A 23,965-nucleotide genomic window follows, 5' to 3' on the forward strand; every position below is an offset into this window, starting at 1 on the left:
CTGAATTGAGAAAGAAGGCAGCTGAAAACCTTAATTAAGCAATGCACCAGTACCTGTGTCCGGAACATTAAGCTTCTTTCTGTGCTTAAATTTGCTGACAATTTTGTGGAATAAGTTCTTTTTCTGAGACTGGAATGAACCTACAGACAACATCAATAACACATACTTTTAATTAGAAGCTTGAAAAAGAGTACAACAGTCACAGTATGTACTGTACAACCTCCCCTTCCTATAATACAAGTTGCCCTTTGATGGGAAAGCACAAAACCTGACCCTCTGCCTGAAGGGACTCTGGAGGCTTTCAGAAACTAGCTCAACCCATCACCTCCCAGTGTTAAGTGCATACAATGCATTTTGGGGAATGAAGCCCTTAGGCAAGCTCAGCCATACAATAAAACAGGGGGTTTTCTTGCTTGTTTAAAGATATGCTCTCTTTTGCAAGTATACTGGCCTTGGCTGGCAGGGAATAAACTTAACACTGCTGGAAACACACCAGTGGTTTAGTTCCTGCTGAGCAGTGTTTACAGAACATCAAGATCTCTCTCACTCTGGCACTCCAGCAACTAGGCTGAGGGTGTTCAAGAGGCTGGAAGGGGACATAGTTGGGACAGTTGACCTACACTGGCCAAGAGGCATTTAACACCATACCCAGCACAAAACTGTAGGGAATGTTTCTTTGAGGTTGCTCATTGGTCAGGTACTGGCTGGGCATCAGTTTATTAGTGGTGAGTGCTGGCTTTTGCATTACTTTATTCCTCCCTCCAACTTATGATACTGTTTTCTTGACCCAGGAAGTATTTTTCCTTGTTTTTGCCCTTCCTATTCTCTTCCACATCCCACTGTGGAAGTGAGCAACATGGTGGGAACCCACTTAACCACTCAGGACCAATCCACCACAGGATGCAAGAGCCATCACTGGCTCTCTGGTGACCAGAAATGAGATATACTAAATGCAACAGTAAAAGCTCCCAGAGAAGAAAGGTGAGGTTATGTCCAGCTCATGATATCATTCTTACTTTGCCAGTAGAGTCTTTACTAGGAGCAGTCAGAAGACATCTTGTGTGACATTGGACCACAAAATATGCCACTATCAGAGATCATCAGGAAGTTAGCCTTTGTCTCATTAGGGGAGCAGTCAGTGATGTAACAGCAACATAGGCAAAAAAGATGCATAATCTCCACAATGCAAAGCCATTTTTAGGGAGTTTCTATAAACTCAACTCCAAAATCTTATTTCCAATGACAAAGTGAATAAGCAAGGCTCCAGGCTAGTTCAGAACAGACCAGCCCAAACAGAAATGAGATGCTGTGCATATGACAAGATGATTTATAGCCCAACAAGCAGGTGTCCTTCCTATCTCTAGCCCACGTGGAACAGGATTGTACCCACCACAAATACCTTTTCCTGGAAAGTGAGAAGTGGCCTTTTCCACTCCTCCTCCTTAAAAGGAACCAGATACACACATTGGCTACTGGGACACAGCTGCAACCATACAGGAATTTGCAATCAGGGTAAATCTATGTTATATATCTGCAATTTGCCATCTCAAACTCCATATGCAAGGAAAGAAAGAATAAAAAGTGTGTAGCACATGGAGGAAGTAATTCGTATTATGAAGTGAAAGCCATTCACAGACACTAGGCTGTCTGATAAACACCAAAATTACTGAGAGAAAACCAAAATCCAGCCAGAGGCAGGCCTAGAAACTTTTAACATCTTGAACATGTTGGCTTTGTGGCTGCTACTTCTTTTTTAATACAGAAGAAATCAAAACTTTGGAGAAAGATTAATACATTTCTAAAAATCTAGAAGTCAAACAACAAATCAAATAAAGTCCAAGCAGGAGATCATCTTAGGCAACATCAGCTTGAATTTGAACAGCTGCACTAGAACCTGTATAGAAAATAGCAGGAAGTACAATAGAAGAGGCCATATTCACTCAAACTTACTGAAGTGCTGTTCTGCAAATTTTGCAACAGCTTCCTGAGTATCACAGAGGATTAGTTTAGTGTCAGTGCAACAAAAATGTAAAACAAGGAATGAAAACACTTAGAAAGCTTGAGCAAAAGCTTAAGTGTAAGAACTAAGCTTTTCTTGATACCAAGCTCAAATATTTCATCTATATCAAGAGAAACAAGTCTTCCCACCAGTTCCACAAGACAAAGGTACATAACTACATGCTTCTTGTGACATTTTTATTATTATTGTTTTAGTTACCTGATTAGTGATTTTTGCAGATGCTTGGAAAAAGCAACATGTTACATATCACCTGTGTCTCAATTTCTATAGCTCAACCTGCACCATTACAAACCATTTCAATCATCATATCACAGACAGCCAGTGTCAGCAACTCTAAGCAGAATAACTGAGATGAAAAACTCAGAAAAAGATGACAAGCATTGCACAAAGAGGGAAACCCATGTCTTTCTTCTCTTTCTTCTCCACTGAATGCACCTTTGTTATCAGCCTGTATTTACAAAATACCACTTTCTCCTGTGGAAAATCCAAGGACTTCAGTAGGACTGAAAGAAAATCTGCCTTTCAGTAAGGCAATTCTCCATTTCCTTTTCTTTTAGCTGTTACTCCTGTGAGACAGTGCCCAGTGACATCCAGAATACCCTTTGGCCATAAATGCATTGAAAGAGAAGATGTGCTAATAACTAAATAAGTCAACAGTTCATTCTTGGACCTGACAATGTAATTCCTGACTCCATGAGAAACTTCATCCACACTCTCTGCCTTAACAGTGTAGGCACAATCACCAGCAGGAGATGACAGGATGCCTGGCTGGGATGCACCTGCTTCATGGGGACAACAGGCAAGTATTCCAAGACTTTGAACAAATACCAGTTGTGAATATTCAATCCAGAGAAAATCCATGACTGAAAAAACTAACCTAAAACTCTTGCTGTTAGGCAATGGACCCTAGATGTGATTTCCTATAGAAAGCTGAAAAAAACCGTTTTAATGTTAGTTTACTTGACATTGTTATACAGCCATCTACTCATCCTGCTCTGTTGGAAATATTCTACACAGTTATTCATGTCCCTAGCACTTCAGTAATTGCCACAGGATTTATTTAATCCCTGGCTTGTCCATTGTGCTTACTGAGGACAGCAGGGATTCCTCCTGGGAATACTTGCTACAACCAGTAGCAGCTGCTCAAGGAAGCAGCAGGCAAGAAAATGAACCATAACTGCATTTCATTTCCTCCAAACTTCTGGGCATAGGCCTCCTTTGCTCTCAAAAAGTTCCCTGTTTTAAAGGATCTGATCAAATAGAGGACATTTCAGCAAGATCTTAACAAAATCAGAACAAACAGTCTGTGCATTTCTTCATCTCTCAGAGGAAGGTGCTGTATTTTTAGGTCATGATCCTTGGAATGTTACAGTATGAAATCTCCAAGCATCTGAATGCTCTGAACCAAGCTAAAAAAACCCCAGAGCTAAGACCAAGAGGAATGCCACAAAGCAGCATCCATTTTAAGCTGATGCTTTATTTCTAGTCCTAGAGGCTACAGACAAAAAAAAAAAAAAAAAAAAAGACAATCTTTTCCCCAAATAAAAGCACATTGTGCATTCCCCTCTTTGCCTTCCCAAAATGAAAGCTTTAGTGCAGTGCTTGGTGTATAAGTGAACATTTCTTCCCAGCAGAAAGCAGAAATAATGACTCTGCCTGTTGCTCACTTTTGCATACAAGCAGATTAGTGACTCACTGCAGACAGCTGACTTCTGTGTGGTGGGATGTTTTGGCATATGCCATTGGAAAGAAGGGAAAAAAAAAGGAAACAGTCACAGCTCCAGTAAATGTTGGAGCAGGCCATCTGCACAGATTTAGTATAGCTGTACTCTTCAGCCATTTTGTGACATTATTACTGTATATGCACATTCCCAGTTCAAAACAGTTGATGTGGATTTGGACAAAGCTTTATGGCTTATTCAGTCCTCCTCCCATTGAAGAAAGACTCTCTATCATTTCAGTGGGAGCAAAATTTAGACAATTTGGAAATTGGGGGAAAAATGCCTGTCATTTTAAGAAAATGTTCAAATTTTCCTTCACACATGTGGATGTGAAACAAGTTTCATGTTAAAGGGTTCTTCAGGTGTTTTTATGTAAAAGAACTGGCTGAAGTGTGGACTGGACATGACAAGAACAACAGAAGTGTCAGTGGGCAGTGCCCTACTGATTTTCCACTTCAGAGCAGGAAAACAGCCTGACAAACCTGCCTGTGGTCAGGTAGCTGATCAAGCCCATTGTAGGTATAGGCTAATGACATTTGACAGAAAATCAATCCAGCACTCTTTACGCCAAAATAAAACTTATTAAAGCATAAAGTTACAGTTCAGGGTGGGGTGAAGAGAAAAACCCTAAACCCCAAGAAAGAAAAACATTTCTCCATTTTTATTCAGCCAACATCCTGGGGAACGTTTAAAGTGCAGCACTCCAACATATTTTCTGAATTTAAAATGTTTAGGAGACATTGTAGACTTCAAAAATTAAGTAGTTATTCTGTGCTGAGTGAAAATGAATAGTTCATGGTTCTGCACACTGTCATTAAAAAAAAAACCAGAACACTATTTCAAGGAGTGTTTACTTAAACATGTCCCTACTGATTTTTATCTGTTACTGGGAAACATCCAGAGGCCCCAAACATTTGTAGACACCATTTGGGCTGGGCAACTCTTCTAATTACCTGACAGGGACACATCCAAGCAAAAGCCACACAGCAGAAACAACTCCACACAACACAGTAATGTAGAGCAGTGTAAAGTTAAGGTCTCCCACATCCCAACACTGGCACACCCATTCTACTGACCCTTCATGGTTCATGCTCATTGCATAAAAATAAGATGCTACTTTTGTTTAATTCTAATGGTGTAAAAAAGCAGGACAATTCAAAAAACCCATAACCACACCATACTCTATTATTTTGCATGATATGCCAGTTTCATTTACTGCAGTACTTGCAGTAGCCTAGCACACACACCTGCTTGTGCTATGCTTTTGGAGGCCAAGGTTCTCTAAGAATAAGAACTTTATACTCATGACACTTCACCAGACAACAGCACAATGAGGCTCAACAGCCTGTCAGTACATCACAAATGAAATTGAGGATTCAGCTTAATAAATGTTTGAACTGGAACAAACCTTACTAAGCTAGTAAGCTTGCTTGGGTCAGGTCATTTGAAATCCACAACTCACATCCTAGTTTTACACATCCTAAGAAAATAAAACACATTTAAAATTTACCTACTGCCATGAAATATTTACTTTTTAGCAGTCCTTTTTTTCCAGAAGAAAAATGGTTTGTTGGAAAGTTTTTCAACTACCTTTTGAGAACTGACTGAATCCTGCTCTTCAGAGAGTTGGAATGACTGCCACAAAACTGTCAGCTTGCCCAGCTAAAGTGTGTGAGTTCAGCAATCTCTGGAATTAGGAGCAGGAATCACTAGCTCTGTCTGCATTAGTTTGGGGCTGTGGTTAGATGTTCACTACAGAAAGCAGTGTTACTATCCAATATTCCTGCCCTGGGGCTGCTTGTTGCAACCCCACAGCTCAGTTGGTGGAAAAGTTCATGTGACTGTTGACCATCTGCTCAGTGCAAAGTCAGCTGGCTTAGTTTAAAGAGCCCTTACTGTCAGCCAGAGGCAAATGCTCCATGACTGTCTCTGCAGGGCTGTGCCAAAGCTGCTCATATCAGGCTTGTAACCAGCCTGCAGTTATGTTTTTGACCTTCCCTTGAGACAAAGCCAAACATATTCCAAAGCTCTTTAAGTGATGCTAGCAAAGATAAAAACTAAACTCTCCTATATGAGCCTACCCAAAAGCAGAATGCAGTTCTGGGTTACCTGACTTAAGGCAGAACTTTAGCCCACCATTCCCAAACACCACAGGGCCTGCAGAACTTTTAAATATACAGACACTTGAACAGGTAAATACTGCAGTGAGAAATCTAAGGAGCTGCCACTACAACTTCAACTGCTAGATTGCTGTAGTTGAGGAGATTTTCTTCCCAACAGATGTTGTTTAATTACCAGTGTGTTACCACACTGTAAAGCAATTCATTCACGCTCATTTAAGAAGTTCTGTCAAATACATACCATAAAACTAAATAAAAGGCAGCTGAATGCAGAACTAGCATTAGCACAAGTCTAATCTTGCAAAGTGGCTGTTCCACATCTAATTTCAAAAATCAATACCAAAATTGGCATGTACTAGAAAAGAACAGCTGCTCACTGTAATATGATTATTTGTGAAACATTCAAAAGGCATAGATCTAATCCAGGGTCACCTGGCTAAAAAAGCCAGTATTAGATCTTAAAATCTGTCAGTCAGTGAAACTACCATTGTTGCAGAAAAGGAAACCAACTTCACATTGCAAACTGTGCCTGATGAGGATCCTTTTGAGCATCCTTTTGTGCTGTGGAATTACTGGCTAGAATTCCTTCATTTTGTGATGCTTCTACAATGTATATATGCATCAGTATTTCTGCCACAGTATAAAAGTAGTTTTACCCTACCAAATTCTCTACCCTCCGTGTCACAGGTTTGTCTGTATAAAAAAACAGACAAGTGTGTCATAAGTTTCTCCCTCCATGAGCCTCAGCAATGGAACTAGATATGGAATTTGTTTCCATGCCCTCTAACTTTTTTTTAATCACATCAGGACATTTTTGCTCAAAACTTATGACCGAATTATAATCTTGATAGAAGAAAACTTCCAGACATTTCATTCAGACATCTCTGGTATCTTATGTTTTAATTTACAGACCCCAAAATTACAGTGAAATTAGAACTGGCACAAAACTAAGCTTAGAAAAATGTTAAAATGTAACCTTTTATCATGTACCCTTTTTTCCCCAGTTTCTCCTGGGAAAACTTATCAAATTCACTTACCTCACAAATACTCATGTTTTTGAAAAACTTTCTCGGTACAAGAAATACATTTAGTGCATAAACTCTACCCAGTTGTATATATAATGAAAATCAGGAATCAAGAGTGAGAACCAATTAACAACTTCAGTGCTAGGAAATTTCTCATTTGACTTCAAACTTTCCATAGGTAACAGTAAGGTAAGGGTATAAAAATTCCTGAGTTTGTCACAGCACAGCTGTTGTTTAAAAACCCCCAGTTTTTACCTTTGTTGGATTTTGGTAGTTCACATGAGCCGCTTCCAATCTTTCGCTTTTTCCTCGAAACAGCTGAATTTTTCCTGTCAAAGGTAATAGGACTGTATTGAGGGAGGCTGTTGAATTTCTTTGCAAATTCTTCTTCCAATTTTGCTATGCTAAATGGGAAACAAAACCATTCAAATTAAATGTAACTCTTTCTGAAGGAAAAATTATATTGTTTAAGAGCGTGTGTGTGTATACACACACCCTTCTACACAGAGAGAGGGGAAAAACAGGTAAGTGCACACACTGTAAACACCAAACCAGTATATATTAATCCAAATTTGGAATGAGAATGTATATTTCTGCTTCTGCATTTGTAACAGTGCAAATTGATTATTTTAGTAGCATATGCTAAAATTAGAAAAGAAATAAACAATGTCATACTGGTGACATTTAGCTCTGTTTGCTGCACAGATTTGTACAAGAGATTTGTCTGTTCTGTGAGGGGAATGAACTAAGACAGTAAAACCAATAAATAAACCAATAAAGCTACTTCACATAAAAGTTCTTACACCAGAATGGAAACAACATTTCAAACCAGAAGAAGAATGTCAAACTAATCAATCTTCTGTGGATATTCTGAAACATGAAGCTTTAGGGTGGGAATTAATTTTGTATTTGTTCTGGGTGATTAGATTTTCTCCCCTCATATTTTATTTGCTGTGAGATGAAAAATGCAACTAGCTTATGTTTTCATGAAACCCAACAAGCCTCATACTGCAGCCCAACCTGAATGACTGTCACCAGATTAACTACAAACTCAAGAAAATCACGGACAAGGTACAATTGTTCCTAATAGCCAGAAGAAAACAAAGCACTCAAAAGAGGATGGCACAGCATTTCCAGCTTATAATGAATGACTACACTGGCTTGCATAAGCACTTTGTTCCTGCAAATTTTTGCAGTCAGGCAGAAGTAGAAATTGTGTTTTAGTAAAAGGCAGTGTACACAGGCATTTTATAAATAGCACTGTCGATAATAGGGGAACAATGACATTTTCCACTTGTTTTTAATTCTCCTTGCTATGAAAAACCTCAACTTGACAGAAGTTGGCAAGACTATTGGAAGGAAGGCCCTTATACACTTGGAAATATCACATGAAACATGGTACTTCTCTCTGCTTTCTGAAGCAGCCCTTCAAACAAATTGCATTCTGAAAGCTTTGGTACACAGAATGATACCTTGTTTTTCCTCTCTAATTATGACGTCTCTCACTAAGCAATTTTCCATCTAAAAATACAGCCTTGGCTGTTTGCAGACCAGGTGGGTGGTGGGGTTTGTTTGTTTGTGTATATATGTTTTATTTTGGTTTCAAATCACAAAGGTATCTGACATCAGTACTGCTACCTTTTTCTCCTCTGTACGGATGCTCCCTGACAACCACAGAACCGTGGGATTTTCTGCTCTGACAGCTGTCATGCAGTGTCATCCTCCAACTCAGCTCCTCTCCCACTGTCTATTCCCACCTGCAGCTCCTGCCCCAGGGGCATGTGAGGGGCTGCAGCTCTAATTGGGAAGGCCAAACCTCATCTGACAGTGGATGAACTGCCATCCTGGCTAGCAAATTATAACTTGTGTGATGTGCAGACAATGGGGAGTGCAGCTATCTCTATGTCAGACATTAATTATTTAAAGAAATAAAAATCACCCACACTGTCACGTATTTTAAGAGCCTCTCAGAAGCCTGGTTAGACATGTGTAGCTGAGGTGTTCATGTTGCATGCCCAAGTCCTGCCAGGAGAAATGTGTAGGTAGAGCCCTGCTTGGCAAAGGAATGGGCTGTACATGGGGAAAGCACACCTGACCCAGACAGACCAGGAAAATGAGGGAAGCTACTGATGGGAAAGGCAAGAGGACATGGAAAATGATGCAACTCTGAAGGGGTGAGGACCCTTTCACCAATACAGGTACAAAATGAGGCTGAAAGGTGATGCTGAAGGGAGCAGAGGGAGTTAAGTGGAGCAGGTAGAGGTAAAACCAGCTCTTCAAGCAACCAGAAGATCAGGTAATTCAGTGGAAAGGGACATGGGATACCTCCTTCAGCACTTATGCCTCACAAATTCTTAATTCTGCCTTTACAGAATTCACTAAACACTATTCATTGATGATGCAACTGAATAAAGATGAGAGATTGGAAAACATGTATTTCCTCATCCAGCCAGCTAATGAGGGTGTAACAGCATTGAATAAATGATTTGGATAATACTCCTAGCTACTTTGAATAAATAATTTACAACTGGGTTTTTTTTTTATGCTACAAGATGCAATCAGTTTTCCCACCATTATCTGTGAAAAATTTTCAATCTTTCACCTTAAAAATACTTCCAAAACTTATACAAAGCTCTAAAAATACAAAGTGTTCCATTTATTCTTGACTAATTTTTCTTGACTATTCCAATAAACAAGACTTGGAGATTCCCACTGATTTAACATCTTTGCTAAAAGTGAGCTGCAACTACATGTCATATAGACTAGCTGGTAAAAAGGGTACTACAAATTTACAAAACCAAACATATTATAATTTTAAGCATGAAATACGAAAAAACTCCCCCTTTTAAATTTGCAAGTGTGAATGGCTACCCTGATTTAATTACTGCACCTGCAGCTAATTAAATCTGTAATACTCTAAAAGAAATCATTACTTGTGTTCTAGAAACGTAATTCTGTGCACCCTTGGCAAATTTTAATGCATCTATACTCATTAATTGTTTTAAAGATATATTTAATTTCATCATGGTGGACATAAACAGTTTGAATACCTTATTTCTGCAATAGAAAAATTACATGTTTATCATAACCATTTGCCAATATAAGAACATTGTTCACCATTCCTCTGTAAGCGATCCAAGTGGGCAAAGAGATTATTTCTAATCTAATCTGGTTTATGATTGACCACATACACAGAACTTTAAATAGTGCTTGCAAAGTATTCTGAAAATATAAGTAACCCCCTTCACCACTTTTTGAGCAGGTAAGTGCTGTGTGATTTGTTTAGAACTGAGCAAATAGCATAAATCAATTCACTTATTGTGGTGTACACCAGGGAAGATCTCGAAGGAATTACTTTGCTATATAAACAACAGGTATTTAGAGCTTGACTCAGTCCAACAGGGTTTTTCATTTTAGGAAGTGTGATTATTTGTGTTTTAGAAGCAGTTCACTTAGCTGCAGTGAGGAGGACTCACTCTTAAATTATTGGGCTGACCTAACTAAAACATCAAACAGTGTTAAGCCACAACTTACCCAAAAACAAACTCTTCCTTTGGCTTAGTCTTTTTCAGTTTTTTGTTCCCACTTGTCCCACTTGGGGAAAAGGCCCAGATTTCTTCATTCCAGCATCCTTCATGATCTGAGGAGTTACCTTTTCCTGAGCTTCTTTTTCCTGTGATGAAGGCAAAAAATTGTTTCTTATCTTTAGAAAAATGTTCCAAAATAGACTCAGAAGAAACTTGTGTACCAAGTCAGTACTGCAACTTAAGAAGCCTGACCTTCTTGAAGTCAGTTACAAAACATTTTTCATTTTAAACTGGGCAATGATGATATTGACAACTATTCTACATCCCCCATCTGGACTACCTCAAAATCCTCCTCAGGATCTCTTAAGGTATAAAGAAGAAATTAAGAGATATATAGTAATAAGCTTCCCTGAATCACAAACATCTTTTTTCTTTTCTGACTGTTCTAATTACACATATAAATCTACCAGTCGGAAAAACACATTTCCAGACATCTCACTGAAAGCTTCCAGAAACTATCTAAAATTTGTCCTTCCACAAGATAAAGGGTTTTCATTTACTGCCTACAGCAAAAGTAACAACCAAAGCCAAACCAGAACACATTTGCTTTTTGCAGGATTGAGAATTATGCTCACAACCATAGGAGTTGTTTATATAGAAACAAGATAATTGTTGAGGGTTACATACATCACAAGTCTTGCACACATCTATCAGCAGGCTGACAAATTAAACAACAAAGCCTTCAGTGAAGCAGCTAAAAATCAGATAATGAAAGATGAAAACAGAGCAGTTGGGAGTTTGTGAGGTAAGCAGGAACACAGATTGCAAAACTTCAAAAGACCTGCCCTGGAACATGGAGTCCAGCCACTCCACCTGTCCCTAGCATCTCAGGTGGTGAGACACAACATTCCCTCTGCTCAAACTCCAGCTTAAACATGGGCTTTTGCTTTTCCTCCCACTCCAGGCAGGTTTTGCAGTTCATGCTGTAAACAAAGCACTCAAAGCCACCCACCTCTGTCCACATTAGCGCGCAGAGATGTGAGCATGCCCTCTGACACCAGAGTTTTATAAAGAGCACCTTTGCAAGATCTCTCCGATTTCCTGGAGCCACAGGTTTCTATCTTTTTAACACAGTCACTGTCCTCAGTTTTGACCTGTTCTGGTAAGCTTTGGGGTACCACCTCCTCTGTTGGGGTCAGTGGTTCCACTTTAATGTTATCAGAAGCCTCACATGGTACTTCCTTGCTGGCTTCAATGCAAAGGAAATCGGGAGGCTTTGATTCTTTGGTGGTCTCCATCGGTTTCTCCTTTGATGTTTTCTTCTCTTTCGATTTCACTTTTTTCTTTGGTGATTTTGTATCCAACATGCTTCCCTTCACATTTGAGACAGGGCGGTTTTTTTTTGCGGGGAGTATCCGCGAGTCTCTCAGCACCCCAGTCCCCCTTGGCCACAGCTTCAATTGTGTACATTACACTTTCAATGTCCGACTCGGAGGACTGCCTCTTTTTACAAGATTTCTTGGGGGTGGATTTTTCATTTGTGTGCCGGTCCAGCTTATTTTTTTTCTTTTTCTTCTTTATCTTTTCCGGCTTTAGCCCAAGGATAGTCATGTCACTCATGAAAAGCTCTGGAGAACGGCACATGTGATCCTTTGTGCTATCCTTTCTCTCAAAAGGACTGTTTTCCATTGCAAGGCTTGTAAAATCTCTGCATTTTGCAGTTTCTGATTCCTCAGCTTTTGTTTCATCTGGGTTTTGCATTTTCTCTATCCCCAATTGTTCTACTTTTCCTTTACTGGAGTCTTTTACTGTTGTTTTCTCCAGTTCTACTTCCATGTCCTCTGAAACTTCCCCTTCCTCATCATCCAGTGTTTCCACTTTTGTTTTCCCAGGTTCTTTGACTTTTACTCCTTCTGAAGCAAGGCACATCTAAAAATAAGTTTAAAAACAGTCCCATGAAACAAACATCAACTTTTAACATTACTTATACTAAAAAGAGCATTAAACAGGAAATCTCTCTTGCATTTTAGTTTAGGAAAGCAAATTGTATATTTAATTAAATTTAATATTTTAAAAAAATTAATTCATATTTTCATTACTACAGGACAGTATTGAAAACAGGCTGAAGCCCTGATGAAACCGATGCAAAGGGATGAGAGCTAAGTGCTAGAATAAGACTGGTGGATTTTATTGCTCTGATAGAAAGAGACTCCAACTGATCTCAGTAGTGCTTCCTTTAAGGCTCTTTATATAATCTGGAAACCCATTGGTAGACTGATTTTCAGAATATATGAAATGAAACAGAACAGAGTCATCTCTGACTCTTGCCACAGACAAGCTACTTGAAATCTCACATCCATTCCCCCTTCAACTTTCAAATGTCCCTAATACAATTTTTTTCTCCATTTTCCAAATGGCCTTGAAGGAGGGAGAGAAACAATGTATAATGAATCTCACTAACTGGGATTATTTTCTTTTACTTGAATGTAAGAAATAATTTGGAAGTTAGTACAAAAGCCTTCCAAATCTTTCTTCTCACATCACAGACTTATTTTGCAAAGAACTGCAAAGCAGCAGTGGTTGCCATGGTTATCTCCTGGAGATAACACTAATGGAAACCAAAATCCTTATACTATCTGAGGAACATTGATGTTCAAAAAAAGAGCTGTCAGAAGGTCCCCAAACTGCCATGTTCCTGCAGCACTGACTTGGGAGATCCTCTGTGTTTTGCATCACCTGTAAGCTATGTGGACACCTCCACAGAAGGCAGTCCTTCATGGCACCAACCAACTGCCCTTGAGAAGACATGGTTTGTTCTCACTGTTCCCTCTCAAAGGCCCCAAGCTGAATTCCCAGTGCAGTTTTTTTTAGAACAAATGCCAACCAGTCACCTGGAGCCAAACCAGATGGAAGAGGCTTGCTTTGAACCAGACATCAGAAGATTGCCACAGCTCAGCCCACAGGCCATGTGGTCAGTATGGATGTACCTCCCCCAGACCACTGCATTCTCTTTAGGTCTGTTTTAGATTTCTCAATTTGGCAAGGCTTTTTTCCCTTACAAACTAAGTCTCTCATACCAATTTATAACATAACACCAATGACTGGGATGTTTTGGTAGCAGTTTTCCAAAATTCTTGCTGCACAGGGTAGAAACCACAGATCTGGTTCAGGACAAGCCAGGCTGAGCACTGAAAGCACCAGAGCTCAGGCAACACACAGTGCCTATTGGGAAGGTTAGACTAGGCAAACAAGAACCCCACAACTATGCTGACATGGGTTCTTGGTTCAAAAGTACTTCTGTGACGTTTTTATTACACTGCAATGTCAAGCACAGCCTGTGATTTTCAAAAGCTAAAGATCAATCTTTAATATGGAGCTCATTGGACTAAAAATATTTTGTCAATTCAACATGCATCCCCTAGTCAATCGATTTTTCCCCTTTATACATTTGCTTCTTCTGCAGTAGCTAGTAGTACAGAGCTATACATGTGGCTAGAAAAAAAGTGGCTTCTGTCTTGGAAGTACTAAATAAATTTGTAATTAAACAATCTTCAAGATTGAGAAAGCTTAAAAAAAAGCATTTAGAAACAAAGGCAAAATTTCAATAAAGTGTCATTGGCTCTAACTGCTCCCAGAAGAAAAATCTGCTGAGAGTATCATAGCAGAACTTCTATAGGAAGTTACTGACCTGTTAGCTCACCTGAAAAATAATATGGACATGAAAAGCAAAAATAAATGAAAGCAGCTTATGACCATTAACATGAATTTGTAATGGCAATGCTCGGATTTGCAATACAGTCATCCAGTCCTCTCTCTCAACTACTTGTGTCCCTAAGCCAAATCCTAAAACCTCAAAGCCTAAACCAAGAAAATGAATCAAGTTCAATTGCAAAGTCCCTTCGCCACCAGGAACTGGTGGTACTTCTCAGATGAACTACACTCTTAGAAATCTCTGAGTTGATGGCTAATCTGGGGAAACCTAGACTTGTGGCATCTGAGCCATGATAATTTATGGTTTCCATAAGCAGTGGTGCAATTATAACTGTATCACTGTTCTGCCTTGCAGACTTCAGCAATAAATAGCTTTAAATTCTCCACCCCACTGCACCTGGGGCAATTAGTCACCAATGTTTTAGTATTACCTCTGCCAGCTGAAATAATGCTGATGTTCCACACTGCTTCATTAAATCAGAAGACCCTGAACGGGATGTACTTGAAGAAATCTATGGAGAGAAAAATCCAACACAAACAAAACATTCTTTTATCACTACCAATTCTTTTATGTTTTTGACAGATTTTGAAGGGATTGTTTCCCTGCCCCCACCACCCCCCCGCCCCTTCCCAAAATTCATTCATAAGATTATATACTGAAAAAGAAGAGCAGACCTGTGCATGCTGGTATGAATAAAAGCCCACTCCAACACTGCTCTGGTGGATAATGCCACTGTATGCTAAAAGATACTTGCAGATTTGGGGTTTATGTTGTCAGGACTCCCTCTGAGGAACAGGATGAACTGAAACATGCTCTCTCACACAGGAACAGACTCCAGCAGTTAAGCAACAATCTACATCAGCATGCACCTCAGCTGGTGGTGTTTTTAAAAGTTTAGCAGGACACTGGATTCCAAAATTTTTAGTTATTTTATTTCATTATCATAGGTTAAGGAGTCTCTTCCTTTCAGGCTATGGTGCTGCCTTTTGGTGTCCTACAGCACTCATAAAAAAGAGATGCTCTGAACCCAAAGCTGAGTAGGAGCCCTCAAGCCTTTGGTAATCTTTAGTGCTCCTCAGAGTAAAAGGAGACTGTCATGCAAGCATATAGCTGATTATCCTCCAGAACAGTTTTCCAGTATCAGACTCTCTTCAGTACTTTAAAGCATTTTGCATCAGTTTTGAGCTAGGTGCAAAGAAACGATCTTTTTCTAAATTTGTAATATCAGTATCAGGATCGGCCACTAGTATGAAGAAAATGTTATATTTTTAAGGACCTATCCCATCATCTCTGACCAGGCTTGTGGGTTTCTTGTACCTCCTTATGCAGGCTGCATAAGAAAGAGAAGTTATAAGGGACTAGGGGACTAAACTATTTACACCCTTTTGGCTCTCCCTATCCCCACAGACTCTGTTTCCATTGCTCTCAACCAACATATCCTACAAAGCCAATTGCAGAATTTGGTCTGTCACTGCCATAAAGGAAATAAACAAAAAATACCACTTTCTACATCTCCTGCAAGGTGCAGCTCTTCACAGCACCTCCCAAGCTCTGACCATTAGAGCTCAGGCCTCCACATGCTGGTCACAGCCAAGTGGTGTTAGTGCTGTGAAGAGGTCTCCTTGCCTTGGTGAGGTGATGCTCCACTCCCACACTGCCTCCCTTCCCTCTCATGCCTCTGTACTGCAGGCTAAAGACAGAGCAAGGGACTCAGCAGAGCTGAACAGCAACAGCCTCCCAGGCTTCAGAATCCAGAGTGGCTGCTCCACCCATTCATTGAAACATAGAAATCCTCAGAATTTTTAGAAAATAATTTAACCCCCTTGTGCACTTTATTTTAATCACCATCTGTGAAATATTGTGACATATCAAAAAGGAAGGGATAGAAAAGAGGGGGGAAAAAGAAGATAAAATTGTTTAATCTACATAGCAAAGAGATGAAGAAGGAGCAGAGCAGTGTGGTATGCTGAAGAAGACAGGCTCCCACAAACCAGACACTTGCCATGCCAACAGCATGCAAACAGTAATCCAGTCCCCTCCAGAGCACAGCATCTGCAGTTTGGAGTTACAGCAGCATAGCACAGCTGTCTGCCAAATCCACTTGCAAACCTAACACATTCTCAAGGTGATTATTAACATGGTTTATTTGGGATGCTCCAAACCAGGTTCTGAACTGAGAACTTATTATCTCAGGTATCATTTAACCAACTATGATCCAACATTAGATATCTCAAAAATGGGGAAAAAAAAAAAAACTAGCACTGATGTCCTACAAGACCTAGAGACATGAAGAATGTGCCTAGTATATCTGCTGTGTTTTCCTCATTTGAATCAGAACCTTTAACATCCATTTTGTGTATTAAATTAGGCTTGAATTAGGCTTGCAGGAATCCATCTGAGCAGTCACTGAGAGATCACAGAAACCTGTCCAACAGCATCATGCTGCCAGTCTTAGCTTCACTTTTTCTGCCACCTGCAGTACAAACTGTGCACTCCTGTGGACAAGCATCTGTCCTTCTACTAAATTAGGGCTTCACAGTCACATCACAACTTCTAATGCTGACTTCTAAAATTCAGGCTGTATTTGGCAATAAGCCTTACCCCAGAACAGCACTACTCAGCCTGCTGCTGTCCTGTTAAAAGCCAGATTAAAAACTCCTGGTGTCCCTGAGTAAATACTAGCAGCCCTTCTGCTGTCCCAGAGCTGGAACAGCCAAATACCCTTACAGATCACTGATCACAGTTAGGTGTAATTACCCTTGCAGAGGCACTGCTGGCAATAGAGCACATAGCCACAAACTCTGCCACTGCCAGAGACTGCCTGTACAGTGAGGCAGATTTTCTTCCACTCATTTAAGTTCCTATAAAGTCACAGTCTTGCAAGACTATCCATAGAACAAGACATTAAATACTTTCATTTCAATGCTTCCAACCTCTGCCTTTTTCCTGAGAGGGACAGACCTCACCAGCAAGAATATCATGCTGGCTGCAACTAGATGGGATCCGGAGAACCATTTTCCCTACTGAAATAGGATGTGAATTTGAAATTAAAAACTGAAACACCACAACAAACAAAAACAACAACAAAAAGTGTACAAGTACTGTGCTAGCATACTCCCTTATTTGTCTGGAATAGAGCATTTATCTTTGACTTTCAGTCATCACAAAGAATAGCATCTGCACATCAAACCTCAGAGATTTTTGAGTGAATCTTCTGTATCAAAGAGGAGACCTTTACAAGGTTATATTTAAGACTCAGAGAATTTGAGGAAACCTGATCCAGCATTCTTGATTACTGCTGACAGCTGCCAATTTCAGAACTTAATACACTGCATCCACTTCCAACTCTTCATACAGATTCCTGATGACCTCAAAGTCTACTTTACTTTTCCTATTTTCAGTTCCCGATTAAGAAATGCACATTTCAATCATTAGAACTTAAGTTTTATTGTTTTAATCCTTGTATCCAGCTCCTCATTAAGAATAATACTGTTATGTCCTGCCTTTGCTGCTCTCCTGAGCATTGTTTTTATTAGAGTTATAAAGCCAATTTCCCTAAAATGAAATGAAACTTTCTGTGCTGTCTCTAAGAAAATATGCACATTCAAAAGTGTCTAAAAGACCAGGTCTCTGGGACCACAGCAGTGCTTATTTCTCTTGATGTCATTATTTACTACTCTATGTTTCTGGAAACACCAAATATCATACTAGAGCAAATGGTAAACAATTCATACTTTTTTTTGTGGGGAAGTTATACACATCCTCCCCTTCTGACACTACTGGGTATAACTTTACCTCTGCCAACTGGAAGAGTGCCGACTTCCCACAGTGCTTTACTGGCTCAGGACTTGGCAACTGGGAAGTATTTGATGAGATCTAGGTTACAAATGAACAGAGGAGAAAATATTTCAGTGGCACGCAGGAAAGACAGAAAGGAAGGGAGAAAAAGAATGGAAAATAAATGATTAGTTAAATCAGTTACTTTTAGTTCTTTCTGGCAAAAGGTCCTCCTTCAGATAGGCAACCCTACCCAAGAAATATTTAACAGATAGGTAGAAAACAGGAGAATACAAACAAATAGAACATTCCTTCCTTAGATCACACTCATGGATACTCTATGTTTGTACTGTCCACAGCTAATATTCTGTCATGCTGTGTGTTTTATGTCTGTTTAATGTGACCAAGTGAACAAATACTACCTGTTCCTTAAAAATACGCACTATCAGTTGTTAAGGTTAAATAAAATTCTCCCAGAAGGTCTGGGCAGTATTTCCCATCACTTAGACATGGATGAGGACCATCTGCCCTCACAGGCCATTCTTGTTTCACTTTCTTTAGTTATGAAAAATGAAGTAAGACCTATGTCTGGAGATCAAATCTAGCCTTCCAAAGAGCTGTTGGTGTGTCAGCACTTGTGGCAAGTAAATAAAAACCATTACCACTTTAGGAATTGCTTTTACCCCCCGATTTTTGTAGACCTGCTTTCCAGAGCAGCATTATGAATTTGGAAAGACAAGAATTATTATTTCTGATATGTGAGCTTTTTTTGGCATAGCATTGCTTGGTATTATTTAACCTGGAAGTCTTTAAAAGCCTTGGGACAAGATGACCTTTAAGGTCCCTTCCAAGTCAAACCATTCTATGGCTCTATGATCTTCCAGATACAAAAAATTATCATGTTTGTCTTCCTCCTTGTAATTAGTTCTTTCTTCTTTAGGTTATTTGAAGAATTTATCTTTCAATTACCTGTCAAAGCATTTATTATTACACTCCCCACAGCATTCTCCTCCAACAATCTAGGACATCCAGTTCACTTAAAGCTATTTTAAATACAGTGAATAATATTCAAATGTGCACTAATAGTAATTTTTAGTATTAAACTGAATTATTTCAACATCCTAGTTTTGCTTTGAGACAGTTCAGTGAAACTGCTCAGGACCCCACTTGACTAAGTGATCTTGTACACTGCACTTTGCAGGAACATGGTCTCAACTTTTTAATTTTCCATTATAACAAATACTCATTTCAATGATTTTTTTTAGCCCAATATGAATGGCAGAAAAAGGATAGAACAACACCCACACACACTGAATTATAACTTAAGAACATACAGGCATATATTGCCTCCTGATGCAGAAAGTGAGGAAAGAGTACATTCTGACAAGACAATAGGTGTTCCTAACAAAATGTGGGATCTTTATACTACTAAAAGAAAGGGAGGAAGCAAACACTTCATAGCAGAAAAAAAAAATCTTTCAAGAGTTAAGAAAACAAACAGCAAGCAACACAAGCATGTAACTCATTTTGATGAAATTACTGGCCAAACATCAAAAAGAAAAGAATGGCTGATCAATCAGCTCTCAGTGAGATTACAGATCCTATTCCCTGTTTTATGAACATCTTCCAGCCTTAATTAGAATAATCAGAACCTCCAGTACTACACGCACAAACAGTCCTTTACTTATGTAGATGGTTAACTGGAAGATCATTAGGATGAAGTTACTGTCTTTTATTACAATACAGGTGGGATTTTATCTACTATACATTTTATTTGCAGAAGAAGCATGGTACTACATTTTATTTACAACCATTTAATAATTTCAGTATGTGGGCAAACAGCAAATATCTTTGTCTTTACCTGGGAAGATTACAGCTTTACATATAGGAAAGATGGAAAACACTCACTAGATTTTGCACTCCCAATTTCAAGGCATTTTGACCAAAAGTTTTGGATTCAAACTTCCTGTTCTGTACAGAAATAAATGGAGAGCAAACCATCTCAAATTGAGTACACAAGAATGCAGCAGGGACAAAATCATCCTCAGGCATGCTTTTCTTCTTAAATGATAGTAATATGCTAGACTAGCAAAAAAAAAATTCACCTTGTTGCACGCTGCATGTGACTTTTTATTTTTTTTATTTAAATCACCTAGAGAAAGAAATATTTAGAAAATCTGCTGAAAGCAAAGAGTTTGTTGGTTGTGGATTTGTTTTTCTTTTTAAGATGACTGAACTAGCAATTCTTTTGTTTCCATACCCCAGAAGCCTTTCTTTAATAATGAATAAGAGTTTAGGAAGGTAAATCCAAGAGGTACTCATCTTTCCTCTCAAGGAAGCAATCACCACCATCTGCTCACATTCACCAAACACAGATGCAGTAAGACCAGGAGAGCAAGGGGTCCCATCTGTTCTGCTTCCCTCTCATGGCAAGGAAGGGGACAGCTACCAAACAGCCACTGCCCTCAGGAACACAGCCCACTGCTCAGAAATCACAGCCTTTCCATAAGGGGTCAAATGAGAAGGACAAAAGTAGGGCCAACTCCTTGCAAGGTCAGAGCAGCACGAGAAAGCCAAAAGCGGAATGTGACAACAGTCCAAACTTCAAAAAGCTCTTATGAAGATGTCACATCGTCTTTGAAGACCTCCAAGGCACTTGCCAGGGCACCCACAGGACCAAACTAAGTCATGCTCCCAGGATTTTCATCATCTGTTGTGGCAAGTCACTGGGCAGGCCTCATTAGCCACATCCTGAGCAGCTTTAATTGACAACTATAGCACTTGGGCTAGACAACCATATGAAAGACTAACTGGGGCTGTAAAGACAAAAAGAATCCCATGCTACTCTACACATAATGAGCTGTTTCTGAGTGACAGGGCACTTGTACTCCTGGGGTAAAGGTGTCTGTTTTAAATGACAAACCTCCTCAATGGGATCACTGTCTGCACAAAGAGGCACTCTTACTCACCCTGCTGCAAAGGCGGTGAAGAGAAAGGCAACATATGAGGAACACCCAGCCAGAACCAAAACTGAGCTGGGATGGCTGCCAGAAGTCTCCAGGCACAGCAGACCAAAGCACACTTCACATTTCTTCACAGGTCTACTTGGCTACTGGTTAAATAACTACTTTCTCTCCCTCTCTTTTTTCTTTTTTAGCACTGTACATTGCTGACAGCAGCCCACTGCAAATTGCTTGCCATAATTTAGCTCACTAAATGCAGTAATGCGTTCATATAGACAAGATGCAGTGAGAAGTGGCACAGTGAGGAATAGGACTTTTGCCAAATTTGACAAAGACAGCCTGTGCAAATGAAAGCCCTTATAGCTGAAAGAGCACAAGCAGCTTTAGTAGCAGGGGAGAAAGCTTAAAGAGGTTCTGTAATATGCTCAATACTTTCCCCAGGAGCACCCTAAATTAAATCATCAGGCTACAAGCTTAGATAAACACCATTTCTCTACTGCTATAGATAAAATACTATGTTCATCACTGTCATTAAGGTTTTACAGGAAGAATAACCATGGCTAACAAGGTGGGGGTTTTAAAATTTTTTTTTCTTCTTTTTTTTCTTTTCCAGATTTCTGTCTCCTATTTCCAGTCACAGGACAAAACCAACTCCACCAGACTGCACACACATTTAAATATTTTTACAAGAAAAAGGGATTAACCCTGACTCTAAAACTGTACTCAGTAAATCCTAATTAACTTTCAAAGCACCTCTTCTACCTAACATTTGATGACTCATATGTGCACTCCAATGTGCCAAAGGAGCTCATGCAGTATAGTGGAATGCAAATCAATGCACTGTCACATCCGTATGACAATTTTCAGGTTTGTCATTTTGTTTGTTCAGTTAGGAGAAGAAATCATTTTTGGCTCTGTGAAATTCTGAGAGCATGGATAAGCCAGGTTTTATGTGACAATTTAAGAATGTTGTACTAAATGCAATACTCTGTTCAACTCTGCAGATACACAAAATGGCTGAGATTTTTGTAGCTAAGTTAGCAGACTCATGTGCAGTATTATTCCAGTATTTTGACTAAAATGTTCTCCAGCTTGTATCTTTTAACTTGGTTTAAGTCTGGCTTCAGCACACAGTTTCATCCTGCTCAATTATACTAATTTTCTCAAAAGAGCTTTGTAAATTGATTTCTAATTTTCAAAAATGTGGTACATATAAAAACACCTTCATGATTAGAGATATTAACTGTATTGTATCTTTTACAGAGGTGTTTGTAGCCAGGTATTTCCTGGCACCTGAATCAGCAAATTGATTTGCCTTCCTGGGCTCTCCTAAGGAAAACATCAATGTCCATTCTAGCCAAGCTAAAAACACACACTAGACAATTAGCTCAAAATTTCACAGAAGGCAGTGTGTGGTGTGTAGCCAAACCTCTGTAAACACTAAGAACAGCAAATAGGATATCTTTTAATCCCTTTATGCTCCTCTGCAATAGCACCAGCTCCTATCCCAGCTTTTTCAGACACACACAAAATGAACCAGTGGCTTAACTGATTCTGTAAGCAGTATCAGACTCCCCCAAATGGGCAAGAACAGTATATGTGTGGAAAGTCAATTCACAGAGGCACGTTCAACACATGGGAGAAGAAATTCCTAAATGCAACATTTCACGAACTCCAAACTTCAATATGTGGAGGAAGCCAGAATAGCTACATACTTATGGGAAACTGATAGGTTTGATAAGTCACCACCTAAGGATGCTGTTAAATACCCTTGTGATAAGCTTCCCTTGCAAGGATTCTTCCAGTGATTCCTGCCTCTAGGGCAGTCACCATTCTGCCCTGCTGCAGCCTCTTCCACAGGCAGTGCACAGTGTCATTTCAAAGTGTCTTTTAATTGCTGTTGTCCTATATGTAAATTAAAAGGTCATTTGGATAGTAGGTCTGCAGTGATCCTTTGGGTATGGAAGGCTAGGTAATGTTCACAAGCTTAGTATCTCTCAGCTGTTAGAAGTGGCCAACATCTCATCCAATCACTGGCTATTCATCCCATGGTGTTCTCAGCACAATGCTGTCAGGAAGATACACATCTCCTGATGGGAATCCCTGATAAGACAGGGTGCTTAGCCATTCAGTGACAACTCTTACAGTTCCCTGCCTCCTCCCATCCTCCCCCACCACATTCAGCCATTATACCTCAGCAAACTGGAACAATGCAGACTCCTCCGTTTGTTTTACTGCCCCCAGGACTCCAGGCTGTGATGTGCTGGAAGAGATCTGTCAGGAAAACAATTATGTCTGTATTACCTAACTCTTCGGTTTCAGTATCACACTTCAACATGCTACATTTATAACCTGTCATAAACAGACTCCTGGTACTCCAGATTATGCAAACACATCCCAGCACACCCTTAGAACAAACAATATCTGCTTTCCAGGAAACACATCAACAGGTGATCTCTGAAATGGTAATCTTGAATTATTTTTCAGAAAGAAAATCTTTCCTAGGAACAACAAAACAGGCTTTTTTTGAAGGGCTTTTATTTGCCTGATGATATGTCAAAGAAGGGTTAGCATCAAATACTTAACACTGTATTGTATTTCACAGTTCAGTGGAAGACCTGACACTGCAGAATGGTGGTGATGACAGAGCACCAATTGCTACGTAGCACAGAAGATAAGTGTGGACAGGAACACAATGTGTGCAGGTATTTTGAGATACCACATCTATCCCACACACTAAGGTAACTGCATTTCATACTGCTTGTGTCAATTAATTTTGTTGCAAATGACACCTCTGATAAATGTTAGACTTCACTGCAAGTATCAATTATTTTGCCACTGACGCACATACCTTCCATGCACTGGTTAGGTGCACCCCCTCCACAGGCTGTTTAACATCCTGGAAAAATAAGACTACCTAATCTGCATTTCTAATTACTCATCATCAGTAAGCTACTTCTAAACCACATGTTTTAGCACTGCAGATGAGCTTGTTTCCTGGCACCCACTGAAATTTTTCTTCAATGGGTGATGAAAAGCCAGAGGTCAGAAGCCCTTAGCAAGGGAATATCTGGCAGCACACAATTCCTACTACCACACG

At 39.6% G+C, this 23,965-nt stretch overlaps 1 protein-coding gene across 1 annotated transcript in view; it reads right to left on the reverse strand.

The window, feature by feature from the left end:
- BBX (BBX high mobility group box domain containing) overlaps window positions 1-23,965 on the reverse strand; it is a 138,514-nt gene that overhangs the window by 18,677 nt on the left and 95,872 nt on the right. The window contains 8 exon segments of the mRNA XM_079318831.1: window positions 54-140; window positions 7,142-7,290; window positions 10,421-10,559; window positions 11,426-11,807; window positions 11,809-12,342; window positions 14,556-14,636; window positions 17,921-18,001; window positions 23,059-23,139. Coding sequence (XP_079174957.1) covers window positions 54-140; window positions 7,142-7,290; window positions 10,421-10,559; window positions 11,426-11,807; window positions 11,809-12,342; window positions 14,556-14,636; window positions 17,921-18,001; window positions 23,059-23,139 — 1,534 coding nt within the window.

The sequence above is a fragment of the Erithacus rubecula genome, assembly GCF_903797595.1.
Source record: "Erithacus rubecula genome assembly, chromosome: 1".
Lineage (NCBI taxonomy): Eukaryota > Metazoa > Chordata > Aves > Passeriformes > Muscicapidae > Erithacus > Erithacus rubecula.